Source organism: Macrobrachium nipponense, chromosome 25, assembly GCF_015104395.2.
Source record: "Macrobrachium nipponense isolate FS-2020 chromosome 25, ASM1510439v2, whole genome shotgun sequence".
In the NCBI taxonomy this organism is placed as follows: Eukaryota; Metazoa; Arthropoda; class Malacostraca; order Decapoda; family Palaemonidae; genus Macrobrachium; species Macrobrachium nipponense.
In genome coordinates, this window is record NC_087214.1 from 40,662,480 (window position 1) to 40,680,256 (window position 17,777).

The window sequence follows — 17,777 nt, forward strand, 5'->3', positions numbered from 1 at the left end:
CCGACTGCACGAAGCAGTCTCAGGTGAAGGGTTGATCGTGTGAGGAATACGCGGGGCGACAGGGAACGCCTTCTTATTCTCACAGCAACAAAGCCTAGGACGTCCGCGCTCAAAAGCGTCCTGCTAATATGACTTGCTTTCCCTTTTCTCGGTGGAGACGTACACGAGTTCAGGCGACGTTCGCCTTCTTACTTCTCACTGCAACGCATGACGAGAGAGAGAGAGAGGACGTGAAACGTCCTCTTCTATAAAGCTTCTATTTAGAGGGCGCGAGTCCTTCCGAAAGCTCCAAACCTGCGCAGGGAGGAACGCTTCGGAGGACGAGAAGCAATCCTTCAGGATTCGTGCACGCACTTTGGCAGCCTAGGAGTAACTTCAGGTCTGCCGAAGGCATGTCAGATCGGTGGAGGGAGTCCTCGTAACCCTCCTTCGGTTCTTTCGACATGCTCTCTCCCTGTTTCCTGGGAGTCAAGCAGAGGTCCCGGCCTAGAGGCGAAATAAGGCCGATCTGACGCACCCTCCACTACACAAGGGGCACTGTCACTGCACTTAGCCACTTCACTTTTGCTCTCCAAAGCCAGCACTTTCGATTCTAAGTTACGAATCGATAGAGTATCAGAGAAAGGTCAATACCCTCTACAGAAACTGTTTAGGGCCCGAAGGCAACATTACAGGGTTAGGAGTAACAAAGCTACAGAAGTAGCACTTTTCACCACAATGATAGGAGAGCGAGCACCTTAGATTCCAAGATACAGATGGAATCTATAACGTAAAGGGCATTACCTCACGAGACATATTTATAGCCCGTAGGCCATACTACAGGGTTAGGCAAAATAGTCTACAGGTAGGTTAGCCTACCCTGACTTTGTTTACTGATTAATTGCGTACATATGAATCATACGTCTTCCTTATGGAATTAGACAAAGTCTCACACTCCTTACATGACAAATCTCAACAAAGAAGCAAGGACACATAGCCCTCGTGCATATCGAGTGCGGAACTACCGAAGCTTTCGGTAGCCACACCCTATCTTAGCAGACAACACCCTCTGAAACTAGCCTAACTAGATTCGATATACAAAAATGAATCATATTCAAAACAATTTAAGATAGCGTATGCCTAGCCACAAATCCAAGTCAATAAATCAAAAGACAATTAGGATATTTAGCGGCCATGAAGTTTCCAAAATCCTAAGACGGAGGTACTGAAAACAGGTGTTTCCAGCACCGGCGACAGAAAAATTATGAATAGAAAATGGGACTGGTTTCCTGATACCCGCCTCCCAGCGGCGGGAATGGGTACTAACCACCTGGTCCGACCACTGTGTGTGCCGGAAGTTTTTGAATTTCTGTCGGACTTCAGAAAATACAGCTATATTATATCTGACAGGTAAGTTTCATGAACAAACATGAAATTATAGCAAAGCATGAACGTGGCGTTCGTATCGTCGATTTGGCAAACGAGTATGGTCGAAATCCTTCTACAATATCCACGATCATCAAGCAGAAGGAAGCTATAAAAAACCCCGAGACCATTGTTGCCAAAGCGTCTCTCTCTCTCTCTCTCTCTCTCTCTCTCTCTCTCTCTCTCTCTCTCTCTCTCTCTCTCTCTCTCTGATCAAATTACGTACTGGATAATGTCTCTTTGGATACTTCGATTTTGCCAAATATTGAGGGCTACAAGAACAGTTGATTACTATTTACGTATCATATAGACTAATTAAGAAGTAAACGTATCTTTAAATAGGCTTAATAATTTATTAGTATCAACAAACATTTACTGGCATGAGTCAGAGGCCGTTTAACGAAACGAACACTTCTCTGTCCTTAACTCGGAGCGTCGGAAGACGCCTCTCTCTCTCTCTCTCTCTCTCTCTCTCTCTCTCCTCTCTCTCTCTCTCTCTCTCTCTCTCTCTCTCTCTGATCAAATTACTGGATAATGTCTCTCTTTGGATACTTGGAATTTGCGTTGTAATCTAACCAGAAACTTCGTTTTGTTATTATTACTGGAAACAAGCAATGATTTTTTCATTATTTGCGCTTTTGGACTGTTATATGTAAACTAGTATGTATTCATTCGCTCGGAAACTAGTTCCGCATATGAGGCGTCACTAAAAAACATAGAAAAATACAACATAAAAAGTGTCGAAAATCATCATAATCTCAAAATTTTTGTTGTAATCTAACCAGAAACTTATTTTTATTAATATACTGTGCTAAACTATAAAGGATTTTTATCATAGTATGCGTTTTTTAAAAGCGTCGTTAACTCGGAGTGTCGGAAGCGTCAGCGTCGTAACCTCGGAACAAGCGTCGTAACCCAGGACGGATTTTTCCATTGAATATTTAAGAAAAAGCGTCGTAACCTCGGAACGTCGTAAGCCGGAACCGTCGTAACCCGGGGACCGCCTGTATATATGAAGTTTTTTTTTTTCGTGCTGTCATATACAGTGGTACCTCGAGATACGAAATTAATCCATTCCAAGGCGGCCTTTGTATCATGAGTTTTTCGTATCTTGAACCGCATTTTACATGTAAAATGCCTAATCTGTTCCAAGCCCTACAAAAACACCCCAGTAAATTATATTTCCAGGCCTACAACACATGTTCTAGGGTTACGTTACGACGCCGATCCGACGGAAGAAATATGACTCCAAAACGGCAAAATACTGTACATACTTGAGTAATATTCAACTGCATGTAATGTTCAACCCCATTTTTACTGCATATATAAGGACTTTAGCCTATGTTAGCAGTTGCTACTGTAGCCTAGTCTATGATTCTGACATCTAAACCTAAGAAGCTAAAAGCTTAGAATATGCCAATAAAATGTATAAATAATCAGTATGTACTAATTTCAAATAATTATTAATTAATCATTAACTATAATACACAAAAAAAAAACCTTCCAATCGTTTGTTTACATTCAGCTCTTACGAGTACTGAACGAACGCCAAGCAATCACTTTTCCTAGGTCACAGTAAGCCATAAATTTTCATTAGTATCTCTCTTCAACTAATGAAACTACCCAACAGTATAATAACCAATCATTTCTATTCTTTATTCTATCTTTACCTAATGGAGATACCGAGTTACTGACAGCTATAATGAAACATATATGTAACGTGATATTAAAACAGAAGAAGAATTCTAAAAAATATGTATTTGTTGGCTTCGATGATAGCAGTCTGATTTATTTTATATTCTATGATATCTAATTCACAATTTTTTTATTAAATGTATTGCATGTACTCATTTCAAATAATTATTAAGTAACCATTAACAATAAACAAAGAAAAAAAAAAAAGCTTCCAAACTTCTGTTTACATCCAGCACTTACAAGTATCAAACGATCGCCAAGCAATCACTTTTCCTAGTACACAGTAAGCCATAAATTTTCATTATCTCTCTTCAACTACTGAAACTACCAAACAGTAAAATAACCATTCATTTCTATTCTTTATTCTATCTTTACCTAATGTTTTTTTTTTTATTAAATGTATTGCATGAATAAGTTTTTCAATTTACAGCATCCTTTTACCAATAGAATACTTAAAGCACAAGGGGTAGATGCTGACCAATAGGGGAGCAGGATCTTATAGGGTGACTAGCATCAGGAACCAATGAGAGAGCGGGAGGGAGAGCGGGAGGATGGTGGCGAGTTTACTCAGTTGGCGGCGCAGGAGTTTTAAAATTGTTTTAGGTGGTCCGTGCGAATTTCGGGACTTTACAGCAACAACCTTTCGTAACTTGAGCAATTTTCGTATGTAGAGCCGTAAAATTTTTCGTATTTGCTTTTGTATCTCAAGTTTTTCGTAAGTTGAGCCTTTCGTATGTCCAGGTACCACTGTATTCCAATAGTATTTATATATGATAATGATATTTTTTTCATTTCTGATGGTTGCTTACTAAACTTCAGGCAATGACAAAAAAAGGAGCCAAAAATGAACTCTTAAACTTAAAAACTAAGCGTGCTGTGATTTTTTTAAAAAACTTTTTTTCCGCTTCGGCGCTAACTCCCAAACACCGCCAGCATACGAGAGACACTTTGGTAAATAGCGGCTTGGCGTTTAAGGGTTAAAGCACTATTAATTTCAGTTAATGCTTCTTAGAGACTAAAGAGACCATTGAAATGTCGAATTACTGGAACTTTTTCAGTTTGATTCTACAGACCTATAAGACACTTGGTAAGTTAACTAATTTGCAATCTAATTTACCCTCCGAACATTCTACCTGAAATTGCATCTTTATGTTTTCAAGTGAAACCGTTTGTGTTGTGATGTCATAGGACGTAAGATGGCGGCTGCAGGAAGGTGAAAAATGTAAACAATGTATGTACTTTGAACCAGCAATGCATTTTGGTGTGGACTGGTAGAGAGAGCTCTCTGTGTTAGGTGTCAGTTGTGGATTGTATGTCAGTATCTTTTTTTTTTTTTAACCCTTAGGAGCCAGGGTAATAAATCAACATGCAGCACCCCATGATGGCAAAACTTTATGGTTGACTAATTTAAGAAAAAAAACACATTAATGGAAAGAGGAAGATATGCAAATACACATGGTGTAAGAAAAAATATTTTAAAAATTTTAACCTACTTTCCATGAGAAGTTGAAAAATCATAATTTTTTAAAGTAAATTGTATTTTTCATAACTACAAACCTGAGGTCCTTTACATAAGGAATTACTTTCAGCGTAGGCTGGACTATGGCCGTTAAATTCTTGAACAAGGTGGTTAGGCAGCAACTACCGTCTTGTAGACGGTTAGGCTCGGACGTAAACACTCCACTTTGCCTTTCGGCCCAGAGTTCAGATTGAGGGGAAGCATGAGGTGGGCATTAATGTACAGGACCTCAGGTTTGTATAGTTAGGAAAAATACAATTTACTTTAAAAAAAATTGTGATTTTTTCCAACACGATATACAAACCCTTAGTCCTTTACATTAGGAAGACTCACTGATTGGGGGGAGGAATGTGAGTGAGCCTCTAGAACTGACTGGAGTTCTGCACACCTGGGCTATTCCTCCTGGTCGTAAGAGCGAGGAGGAGTGCCCAGCCTCTGACGACTTGATCAGAGTATAGGAGCTGCATGATCAAGAGTTAGACTTCTGGGCCTTTTCGAAATGAGTGAGGAATTATAACTCCTCTGAAAATGGGCTGGGTAGAATATTTTGTCTTCGGCATTAATGCAAAGTTCTGGGAAGGGTTTGCACTATGGCCAGTCTCCTTCCTCCCCTTGCTAGAGGAAGGAGTGGGATTGCTTCTATGATTCTAATAAGAATACAAAGGAAGCTCGATGTGCAGGCTTACTGCATCAATCGCCAACCTGCAAGTGGAAGTTCAAGTCCTATCCTCAACTTGAAAGAAGAGGAGTAGAAGGACGAGGGGGGGAAAGTGGAGAGGCCAGTCATTCTCGCATCCTTCTTACCTCTTAGAACTGCACACCATAGGCGAGATGTAACTTGTCCTCTTGAAGGAGCTGGGTGGGCAAATACCACCAGTCCAAAGAAAAGAGGTTCCAAGGACCTGTGGGCAGACCTGAAAGAAGATATCTTCAGGTCTGACATATTCTTCGGAGTGATGAAATGTAGACTACCCAGCCACTGGCACTTTTCGCTCCCTGACAGAGCGAACAGTGGACGTATCCAACTGCAGAGGAGTTTCTCACCATCTCGTAAGACTTGGAGGAATGGGTGTCTTAGACACTTCTGCATTGGAAGTCAGCAGTGGATAAGGGGATCGACACTCAATAAAGGGTGTCGATGTTCGCCAACGATGTTGAGAGATGAGCTGATGATTCTCGTGAGGCATGTGCACATTAGACAAGATTCAAATGCCTTCTAGAGACCAAGATCTCTATGATAGCAAGACAGAAGTTTCTCATCAGTAGTTGAATCTTAATCAAGGAGAAACAATACTACTTAGTGAATAACTAAGGTGAATGTGGACCTACATCTTCACAGTTGAATCAAGAGAGAAGTGAACTCTCACAATTCTGATCATAGAAAAAGTCCTGTCTATGACCCCAACCAGTGAAGACAGCTCTAACCCTTGAGTTTTACAGATTATTGAAAAGTTATTCCTCTATTTCATTGCTGCTCGGTGAGAAAGTCGGTGCTTGCAATGAAGGCGGAGAATTTTTCAGTAATGAAAACACAAGGATTGTACTGCCTGAAGAACTGATTCTTGTGGGTTAGATCAGGGAAGAATTTTCTATTTACGCTGGAAGCAGAGCTAGTAGGGCGGGGAACAGGCAAAGTCTTCCATTATTCATTTTCAATTCGGGGTGAACAAAGAATAATTTGAACACCTTTCCAATTAGAAAATGTATACCAGAAGACAAAACTCAAATTGTCTGAAGGAAGTCATACTGCATCATCGCAGCGGCTGATGGGGAAAGGTGCGAAGGAACAGAAGACAACAGACTTCTGTTATACCGTGGGGTAACAAAGATGATACTGAGTCTAATGAGATATATCTCTGTCTAAAAATTCTCACAATGACAAATGTGGAACATGAGACATAGGCCTTATGCAAGAAATCCAAGCCAACCAGAGACCTAAGTCTGTGATCACCAGGCAGAGAGATTTGAAGTGGTAGAATCCTTGACAGAGGAGAAACAATACTAAGACAAACTATCTCGGAGAGAGAGAGCAGTACTCTGCCACTCTCTCGACACATTATACTGAGTTGTCTGATAGTGCATTCAATGTTGGAATGTGTTCAGCTAGAATCATCGAGCATACAAAATATACAATCGACCATCTGCATTTTAACCGAAATGAAAGGGAAAGAAACCCTCTTGCTCAGTGATAACACAAATGTTGTGGTCTTGTTGGTAAACAATACCACTAGTCTCCCCAAAATCAAAACCAGAAACTCTTGGGAGGCCCAAAAGGCTGTTCTGAGTTTAAGGTTAAGTAAGAGAAGGCTCTATTTGTCTCGGTCACATACCAGAAGAATTAACTTAGATATGCACCTATTACTTGGACGATGCAACTGATATCAGAAGCATGTCACAAGGAGAATATACTAGTATATTCACAGGTTCCTATAAATTGCGCTCCAGCCTAATTCTTCTTTGTTCGAGAGATAAGAATGATGACTGGAAGCAGACTTCCTTCACTCTCTAATGGTGAAGGTAAAGTTATCTCAAAGGGAGAGTTCTATGGTGATAGGATACAGACGATGAATAGTTCAAGCTGAACTGGTTGTTCCCAAAACAGTAGCACTGGAAAGGCATTCAAACCTCTCCGTGCTATCCATCCTGAATAGATTGACACATGTTTGGTAAGATCCTAAGATTGAACCAATACAGTCTCTCTGATTCAAACTCTGAGGAGTAGACTCCACAGAATTCCTCTTATCCCCTTGTTCATTCTGGTGTAACCAGGAAGTAGAGGGAAAACAAGAGAGGAGGATTGATTGTTCTTGCCTGCTCTTCTCTGAACTTGCAATGTTCTTACTTTGTTAAACGAAACATTCATTTCCTACAACCGTTTCCTTCACACAAACGTGAGCAAAACTTGAACAGAGTTAAATGCAGTAAAAGCTGGCAAGAACTTGCCACGTCTTGCTACGCATCTATCTTCTCTGTGATCGAACCTCACAAAGAGGACCTCCTCCTATCTCCTTCAGATGCCTTGTCCCGAGGAACAGCAACATCGATCTTGGGCACCTGAAGAATAGCCCTTCCTGGCTTTCACAGGTGGGTCCAAGCTACCAATGTGACTCGGTCTCTTCTCTCGCCCTGCGCCACTATCATGATGGAGAGAAGACTACCTATCACTGACTGTGGATGTGCGACTTCTTTTGGAGGTTGCACACTCGGAGAGACCTGTACACAAGTACCCGACGCAGACCCGGTTCCATGAGCAGCGCCCTTGGAACCAGAGACAGGAGAACGAACCTGGATTCGAACTCCTGGGGCTCCCGAGACACTATATTTTGAGGATAGCATTCAGGTTCCTGCTCCAGAAGGAGCAGGTGAGCCGAAGAGACAGCCAATTGCTCCCTCCCCAGGGAAAGGATGCAGACCTTTTGGGGACGGAGAATTGTCTTCCTCTTCTTAGGCTGTGGAAGTCTTCAAAGAGGAAGGTTAGGAGGTGTCAGATGAAGAAGTTAAAAGACGATGACCCCCATGAAAAACTCACTACAACACAGGAAGGGAGGGTGCTATGTCATGGCAAGGAACCACACCAATCAAGAGCAGTGTTTTTTTGTTAGAGCCAAGCTCTTGGCTCAGCAGAGCTGTCTGGTCAAGGCGAGTAAAATGAGCTGAGCAGATTACCACTACATAATTATGAGTTTTAATCATCAACAAAGAACTATCACTTCTTCCCAATTAACAGTTCTCCTTCGAGGTCGAAGCTCCAAGAAGAAGAATAAATAGGGATTCTGTCTGCTGTGCAACGTGTTCGGACCCTAAGACACGAGGATGGTACTTGACCATTCACCTAGAAGGTGTTGCATGCAGTTCCAAGCTCTGCATAACTCCAAACCAGACTGTAGAGCAAACTCATCTGTACTGGTAAAGGCTCGTCTCCCTATCCAAGCACTCGTGATAGTGAGCACTCGGCGAGCGCTGGAATTTATAAGAATTCCCACACTCAGTGAGAACAACTGACTCTTGTAAGACAATAGTCGGGCGAGCCTTGTGTCACCCTGGTACTTGGCAATATGATGAAGCTGAGCACTCGGCAAACACCAGCAAAACCAAGGGATCCAGGCACTTGGCAAGAATCCTGATTATTGTAATATTAATTATCGGGATTGCCTGAAATTCCAAGGAATTTAATGGCTTAGCGAGACTCCCAATTTTCGTAATAACAGTTACTAGGGATGTCTGTCTTGCCAGAGTGTTTGGAAATTACAGAAAAATATAACAGAATGCCAGAAATTCCAAGGAATTCGAGCATTCAGCGAGATTCCTGGATATTGTAGTAAAAGTTATTAGGAATTATCATCTTGTCCGAGTGTTTGCTGATCATAGACGACCAAAACACTAGGAGATTGCTAGAAATTCCCAAAAATTTAAGTGTTCAGCAAGACCCCCAAATTTCATCAAACGATCATTGGGGTGGGGGCCCTCCTCAACTCCTGTAGAAATCGAGAAGGAATGGGCATAAAAACCAGTCCTAAATGTGAGCATTTAAGACTGGAATGCGAGTACAATTCAACAGAATATACACTCGAGGCTCCCAAAACTCCAAAACCCATAGAGGACTGTGAATTAAAATCTGTCTAAAGGACAGAAAAAGCCAGGGAGAGCAGTGTCTCCAAATTTGACAGATCCTTCCTCAACGATGTGGACGTATGTCCGGTGGGTCCCTAAGATCCTTCCAGGAACCTAGTCCCCTGACGCTGAATCCTACGGAGAGCACCCTGCAGGATCCCACCTATTCACCTCACGAGTCTAGGAAAGTGTTATCGTCCTGGAGAAATTCTTTCCCGAGGAGGGTTACGAAACTCTCACACAGCAGGAGACATGTTTGTCGCCACCAAGACCGGTCAGCCACGCGAATGTGACTGTGGTCTGGGTGGAGTTAGGGTACATCTCACTGGTGAGGGCCGGTACCGTCCTCTGACGCATCCCAGTCCTCGTTGAGGACTGGCAGGACCGTCACATCAACCCTGGGTACCGAGCAATCACCAGTAAGGCGCGAGTCACCTGAGTGACTCACTCCTTTCTTCCACTCCGTGCCTGAGTCGTGCCAGTGAGCAGACTCAACATCACCGACTTTAGATGGACACAAATCCATAGATTTAAGTGCATTCAGGTTATCTCGTGAGCGAATGCCTGACATGGAACTAGTCTTCAGGGCAGAACCTCTAAGACTAGCAGCAGAAGTGCAAACTGAAGTTTGCACTTCTACGGCTCCCAACAGCATGACAGTTCCTGTTTCCGAATGAACAGGTGAGCCAGCGGAACACCTAACTGCCTCCTCAGTTTGAGGAGGCAGACCCTTAGAAGTCCGGTGACGAGACTTCTTAAGGGGAGGGGGGGGGGGGGGGGGGGGAAGACTACCTTCTCCTTCTTTGGCAGGGAGCCTCAGAAGTCAAAGGGGAGGAGATTAAAGAAATATATGGTGATTAAAAAGAGGAAGATGAAGACACTTGACAAGTTCTTTTCCTCTTCGACTTCTTCCTCTCAAATTTCTGCAAGACTTCTTGTATAGAATGAGGCACATTTACCAGTAAAAGTAGAGTTAATAATCACAAGGCAGCCATAAAGACATTGTCCAGTGATGAAACTCCTGGATAACAGTGGGAAATTAATATGATTTCCAATAGGGAAAAAGTACACACACTCGAGAACCAGCCAGTATCACAGCATGCTATGAGTTACATAGGTACAATTCCAAGTTTAGGTTATAGACAACACGAAGATATCCACCCATCTACTGCTGTAATCACCAATCACCACTGTTAGCCTATAAAAGAAAGGAAATATGATTCAAAACAAAAAATAAGGATACTTTTCTCGCATCCAAGGGCTCCGCCCTCTGAAATGAGAGGAGATCCCTCGAACACCAGCAACACACACACACACACACCCCTCTCTCTTCATCCAATAAGCTAGCGAAAGGACAAAAGTGGAGGGTACTAAAGTAGGCGCCGAAAGTCTTTACACCCCAGTGCAATTTAGGCAAACGCATACACACGCGCACCTTCTTCGACCTGTAAAGGAATGCAAAAATTTAGTAAAGATATTGAAATGGTGTGTCAGTTTACCTTAGACTTTCTAGTATTTGGTAGCACCAAATTTGTTCTCTTTAGCTGCCTTCAGCCGTCGGGGAACACTTTCAATGAGGTGCTGACAGATCTCTGGTTCGATACTGTTCCAAGCAGCGATGATGGCGGCTTTGAGTTTCTCGATATTGGAGCAGTCAACCTTCTGCAAACGTTTTTTTAATGATCGACCACAGATTTTCTATGGACTAAATCAGGGGAATTAGGGGGCCAGTCACTTAAAAGCTCCACACCACAATCCTGCAACCAGTTCCTAATCAATGGCGTTGTGTGGCACCGTGCGCCGTCTTGCTGAAGAATTGAAGCACCTGTCTTCTCAAAGCTCCCCTCTAAATATTCATTTAGCACAACGTAATAAATGTGCTGGTTCACTCGTTCATTATTTTCAAATATACACAATTCCCCAACTCCCTCATAACCCATAGAACCCCATACCATCAAAGTTTTGGGAAACTTTTTCACGAGGACGAATAAGTTTGTCACTGCACTTGTTAAGGCGGGGACTTCGCCAAACTTTCGTTGAGGTGCTTGCCGAGCAATGGAATGTGGATTCGTCAGTGAACAACACTTTTTTCCAGTTATTAACGTCCCATTTACCAAATCTATGAAAAAAAAACTTTCGTTTCTTAATATGGGCGTCAGTTAGCTTGCTCTTCTTAGGAGCCACAACACTCTTGAATCCCAACTTGCATGACAAGTACGTCTGTAAAGTACGTACTTTACACTTTCCTAAAATTTCAGGGTTTTCTTCCCTGAATTGACGAGCGCTGTGTGAAGGATTAAGCTCTGCTTCCCTTCTCAGTAGCGAAATAGATCGTTCAGACAGCAACGGGGGCCTCCCAGACTTCTTGGCGGGAAGAGGTACCTCTTTCTTCCCTGACGCCTTGTACCGCGCAACAATGTTCTGAACTGTTCGACGCTTCAAATCCGTCTGCCGCACAATTTCAGCGGTATTTAACCCTAATTCAAAACACTGAATGACCCTTACACGATCATCCCTAGAAGTATAAGGACCCACCATTACGCATAAAGGCACAGGGATTGGCCAACAACCCCAAGGGCTAACACCACGAGACGAACAAATCCTGACAAGGAGTGCCAGAAAAAAAAAACCGGACTTACACCACGGCTAATGAGCTACTGATCAGTTATTGTTTCCTTAATCAAGGACACAGTGGAAACAATAAAAGGTGCCAATTAGTCATTTTTTCTCTCAGGCATTTTCCGTGACTGATATGGAGGATTCTTTAAGACGCTGAAAGTCTTTGCGCAGCCTTCAGGGGTGCAAAGACTTTCAGCGCCCACTTTATATACTAGAAGAAAAACAAAGGACAAACCTCCGAAGACCCCCTCAGTAATTTCCAAAGCGTAAGCGTAAATATCAAATGAATACACTGTCTCGCCTTGACGTTAAAGGGCGAAAAAATGTAATAAGGGTGTATGCACACTATTAGATTAAAGTAATTTCATTTTAATTTATTAATCGTTCTGTCCAACCTTTCAATCTTATTTTAGTGTAAGTTTATTATAAGATAGTCTCGTTTCTCATATACATATTTATGCTGTTTTTGCTAGTTTGATGAACTCTGTATGGGAGTCATATGACTTTGCAGTTTTGCTTTGTTTTTGTTAGGTGTTTAGTTTATCACTTTCTTCCCCAGTATTTGTGAACTACTGAAGTGCCTTATTAATGATATGTAGTTTTTCTCTCTTATAAGCCGTACTGACTTGAGTGAAGGGCTTGGTCGAAAGAATTGTGATACTTGACAGTCTAGTTCGAGTTCCACCTCACAGCCTGATGCTTTTCCCCAGAATTTATGGCACAACTGCTGCCTTCATAAGCTGGTTTGGATCACGGCTAATTTATTCATCCACTTCTGTGTGTGTGGTCGCTGGTGTCTCGTCACCCACGGCGTTAGCCAGCCCCGCACCGTCCCTTGTTTGATGAATGAGTTGGCCCATATCTACAGTTTGCGGCGTGCAAGATCTGTTGACGTCCCGGAATCTCAGAGGTTACCACACCCAGGTCTCTGTGGTACATTGTGCCATCCACAGGATTTACAGCTTGACTTATTCCTTCAGCGTCAGTGAGTTCTTGGAACTCGTGAAGTCAAGTAGGGCAGCATTCTCCAGGTATGAGAAGTTTTTGTAACTATTTAGACGAACGTGTATCGCTGTACACCTGTGGATATGCACGCTCCTGTTTGGAGTACAGTTAACTAGACCCTGTATGGTATGTGCGTTGCTGAACCTTACTGAGTCCTCTTGCTTACCTGATGAGATGTTCTGGAAAACCTCCCATGGTTATTTCTCATTTTGAGTTTATGTAAGATTATTCATTTTCATTTTTTATTAACTGAAGTTTCTGGACCATTAATGGATTTGTAGTTATTCTCAATAGCATATATCCTGGCTACTAAGTTAAATTTTGGGTGTGATTTACATAGTTTTTATGTGTTAGGTAGGAGTAATATTAAGTTTCTTCTTTTATTTTCTCTTGCTTCCTTCTTCCTAAGTTAATTTTTAGGTTAGCATAATCTGGACAGTGATTTAGAAGGTACCTACCTGAAGTTATACTTAATGTTCCTACTTTCTTGGTTTAGGATTTAGTTTAGTTGTAGGTGATCTATTGAAGATTGTAAGGTTGGGTTTCTCTTGATTTAATTATCTCTTCAGACTATTGTGTACATTTGCCAACCATTAACTTTTCTTTTGTGTAAATAAAATATTATAACTTTTGAAAAAGAAACCCACAAAATCACTGTATAACTTGTTTACTTCTAAGTATTTTCATTTAATTTTACTCCACACTCGAGTACTTTCAGGCCCTATCTATGGCCCATTTTCAAGAGATGTTGAGTTGTCAGCCTGGGTCAAGGCCCAGCAGTCTTGACCCAGGCTGACAACCCAACATCTCTTAAAAATGGGCCACAGATAGGGCCTGAAAGTACTCGTGTGGAGTAAAATTAAATTAAAATACTTAGAAGTAAACAAGTTACACAGCGATTTTGTGGATTTCTTTTTCAATCTTCAGAAGAAAACTGAAAGAAGTTTTTGTTTGGTTCATTATAACTTTTGTTGAGGAGTTTGTTCTTTTGTTTCTAAGCTGCTGTGTTACATTTTACTTACTGCAAATTCAGTATTAATTTAAGAACATTTGAAATTACACCCGTGAATAAGGACGTAACACACACTCTTGCTGCCGACCCTTAACACAAAGTAGAAAGCCGGCTAGCAAAGCTATCACAAAAAGTAGGTTTATACGTATATTAATTAGTAAGTCAATTAATGTTAACATCAAACACAATATAAATATATATTCAAAATAAAAAGAAAAGATCCCACCAGGGAAATCATGATTAACAGCAGTCAGCAAGAGCTCACAAACATACGTCTTCATTGGAAGATGGCCAAAAGCAAAGTGGAGTGTTTAGTTTACATTCAGGCAGGCGGGCCTACCCGCCTACCAGATGGTAGCTACTGCCTCACCACCTTGTTCAAGAATTTAACAGCCGTATTGCAGCCTACACTGAAAGTAATTCCTTATGTAAAAGACCGAGGGTTTGTATATCGTGTAGGAACAAAGACTATTTACAACCCCTTGCGAGGCCTGTTTTACAAGATAATTGTAAATTTTACAGTTATACATGATTTTTCTTATAATTAATTAATTTTATTTTGTACAATTATAATAGCTCTCACAATATCAAAACAAAAAGAAATAAAATTGGTGACAAATTCTGAGCAAAATTGTAAATTACATTTACATAAATTTACTGAGAACAAAGATGCAATAACTTTTTTGGATTTACACGTTCCTAATATTTCTTGGCACTGCATCCTCCCTTGAATTCAAATAACCCTCTCATGAGCAGCCCAGTTGATTTCAGCCAGTATAAAAGTTGCCATTAGTGAATTTATGGGCTATAGAAGTAATGGAACCTCTTTCCCACCTGATTCCCCCAAATCGATTTGATGGCGCATAATACTGTTACTCACCATGGGTCACACTGTTGTCCACCCATAACCTGTTTTTGCCACTCATGTTAGCATGTCCGTCCACTAAGAGTTAAGCTGGATTATACAGAAAGAGGAACATGAACGTGGGTGGAATGCATGATTTTGGACAAGTTATTCAAGGGAAAGATTCACTGTTAATTCTTTTCATTTTTAATAATTAATAAATCGCCTAATTCTGGAGGTTTAATGCAGACTGACTTATGATAATGTACACAATTACAAAGATATAGTATAACACTAAACAAGAATTGGATGTGGACTGTACTCACCAAGATTCAATCTGTCGTTGGCGTACTTGATCAGTGCAGGCTGTCGATGGCTACGTTGAACTAGTAAATATCAGAAGAGGAGGATGACCATGATAAAGCAGCAGGTTCATCAATTTGCTCATTTTCAGCTGTTATTTCTCGAGATGTAGAGGGTTGATGCTCAGATGTAGAAGGGGATGGTACTAGAGTCGTCTTAAGGAAACCATCACCTGTAACTTGCACAGGAAATTTTTTCTGTTCTTCATAAATGACTCTGTAATGTGCAAGAACATCTTGAAGCCCTCTCTCAACTTTAGCAAATCTTTCCGAATTCACATCCATTTTACTAAACAGTTTCATACCATGTTCAATTGAGGCAAATGCCTCTCCCAATGTATTTGTCGTAAACTTTTGCTCTGGCTCCTCTTTAATTTCTTCTTCCTCTTCTGCTTTTTTCCTCTCTTCTCCAAGCTCAATTAAATCTTCTGGCGTTGGCTCTTCATCTTGTACCTCTATATGCTCTTGGATATCTTCCCCTTCAAAGTTTAAATCTAATCTTTGGCCAAATGACTGTTCAGCCATCTGCTTCCAATACAGCCCCGTTTTGTCGACACTGAAGATTTGACCCGGCACGTACCCTTCATCATTGATGATGTTATGTAAATCATCCTTAATTTTAGCAGCTCCTCCAACATCAGTGCCTGCTGCTTCACTACTAATTTCCACATTATGAAAATTATGGCGGGTTTTGAAACGCTGAAACCAGCCATGACTTGCTGAAAAGACTTTGATGTAGGTATCATCATAGTTTTTCTTTATTTCTTTGAAAAACAAGTGCGCCTTTCTTTGAATGGTGGAGAGGCTGAGTGGAATACAGTTTTGTATCTGGTCCTCCATCCATGCAACCAGTAACTGCTCCATTTCTTCCAAAGGCCTTGATCTGTTCTTCTTTATGATGGTGGATACCGTTGACTGCAACAGATGCTCGTCACGTGCTATGGTTGCGACTGCCTTTCCGGCAGCATGCAGGTTGATAATTTTCATTTTCTGCTCTAAAGTGATGGAATGTTTCTTCTTCATCACATCACCAGCTTGAGATTCACAATCATTATGTGTAACTGGATTCTCTCCAGTGTGAACCTTCATGTGACTGACAAGATGACCTTTTTGAGAGAATGCTTTTCCACAGTCATTACATTTAAATGGTTTCTCTTTGGTGTGAACTCTCATATGATTGTAAACAATACTCCTCTGAGAAAATGCTTTCCCACAGTCATTACATTTAAATGGCTTCTCTCCAGTGTGAACCCTCATATGAATTTTAAGAAAACTTTTATGAGAAAATGCTTTCCCACAGTCATTACATTTCAATGGCTTCACTCCAGTGTGAACACTCATATGATATTCAAGATTAATTTTCTGAGAAAAAGCTTTGCCGCAGTCTTTACATTTAAATGGCTTCTCTCTAGTGTGAACCCTCATATGATTGTAAATAATACTCCTATGAGAAAATGCTTTCCCACAGTAATTACATTTAAATGGCTTCTCTCTAGTGTGAACCCTCATATGAATGTTAAGATAATTTTTATGAGAAAATGCTTTCCCACAGTCACTACATTTAAAAGGCTTCTCTTCAGTGTGAATCCTCATATGACTTTCAAGATGAGCTTTCCGAGAAAATTCTTTCCCACAGCATTTACACTTGAGTGGATTCCCCACAATGTGAGCCCTCGTATGACTGCTAGGAACCTGAGTTTTCTGAGAAAAAGTTCTCACACTTCTAGGGATTCTTTTCATGGTGAGTTTTAATATGCTTCAAGAGAATTTGTTTCTGGGGAGATTCTTTGCCACATTCACAGGATCTGAAATGCCTCCCTCCAGTGTGAACTGACATTCAAGTTCTGGGGTGGTGTTGCTAACAAAACTAATTTCCAATATTTCATACAAATGGCTCCTTTCTCATATGAACAGTAGTATCTCTTCCGACGAGAGATTTTCCAGATTTTGCTTAAATTTTTCTAATTCAGGAAAGTGTAGTTACCATAGCTTTTGATGTGCTACATAACAAAAGGAGACTCTACACTTCATACAGTACCCAAACCTTTCGTCTTAAATTCTTGCAAAAATCTCCAGAAATGCTTATAATCTTCCTGGAAGGTTATGCCTGAAATGAGAAAATATAACAATTAAAGAAAACAATGATAGAATGACTGTGAAAATGAAAAAGCTATTCTTTTAAAGCCTCTTACCATTTTCCAGATATATAAACCAGAAGCCTAATAAAAAGTATTCTTTGGCACAAAACTGACTTGAGCACTAAAGCCTGTTAGTATCATTGTACAGTCCAACCTCTTAAATATTTGTGGGAAACATGGGATCAGACCATTGCCAAAAAACAGAAAATCCCTGAACACAAAATCCATCCCTCAAAAATGAAGCCCTATGTAAAATCACAATTTTTGAAAGTAAAAGGGATTTTGACGTAGGAAAAATCTATTTCTGGGTGATTGGCTCGTGTCGCCCTATGAAAGTATCCTTAATATCATTCTTTCTAGGCAAAATTAATCTAAAATTACCAGAGAAAAACAAAATTAAGAAAATGTCAGTAAAACTGACTCGCTCACTCTATAAAAGAAGTGTCGGTATGAGAATAGGGGCGAGTGGGAACACTACCACGAGTCATTCACCATGACTCGTGATTTTAGACCTTCCAATCTAAAATCCCCACCAGAGAGAGCTGATACTAAAGGGTGATGCGGCCGC

General features: G+C 40.9%; 1 protein-coding gene across 3 annotated transcripts in view; it reads right to left on the bottom strand.

The window, feature by feature from the left end:
* The window catches only part of LOC135199388 (zinc finger and SCAN domain-containing protein 12-like), a 55,641-nt gene that overhangs the window by 11,809 nt on the left and 26,055 nt on the right, over positions 1-17,777 (bottom strand). For 2 of the 3 annotated variants that reach the window (XM_064227373.1, XM_064227372.1), the window contains exon 2: positions 15,036-17,178. In XM_064227373.1, coding sequence (XP_064083443.1) covers positions 15,096-16,811 — 1,716 coding nt within the window. In that variant the 5' untranslated portion in view covers positions 16,812-17,178 and the 3' untranslated portion in view covers positions 15,036-15,095. Of the gene's footprint in view, positions 1-14,745; positions 14,821-15,035; positions 17,179-17,777 lie in introns of all 3 variants that reach the window. The other variant, XM_064227374.1, reaches the window with a different exon arrangement.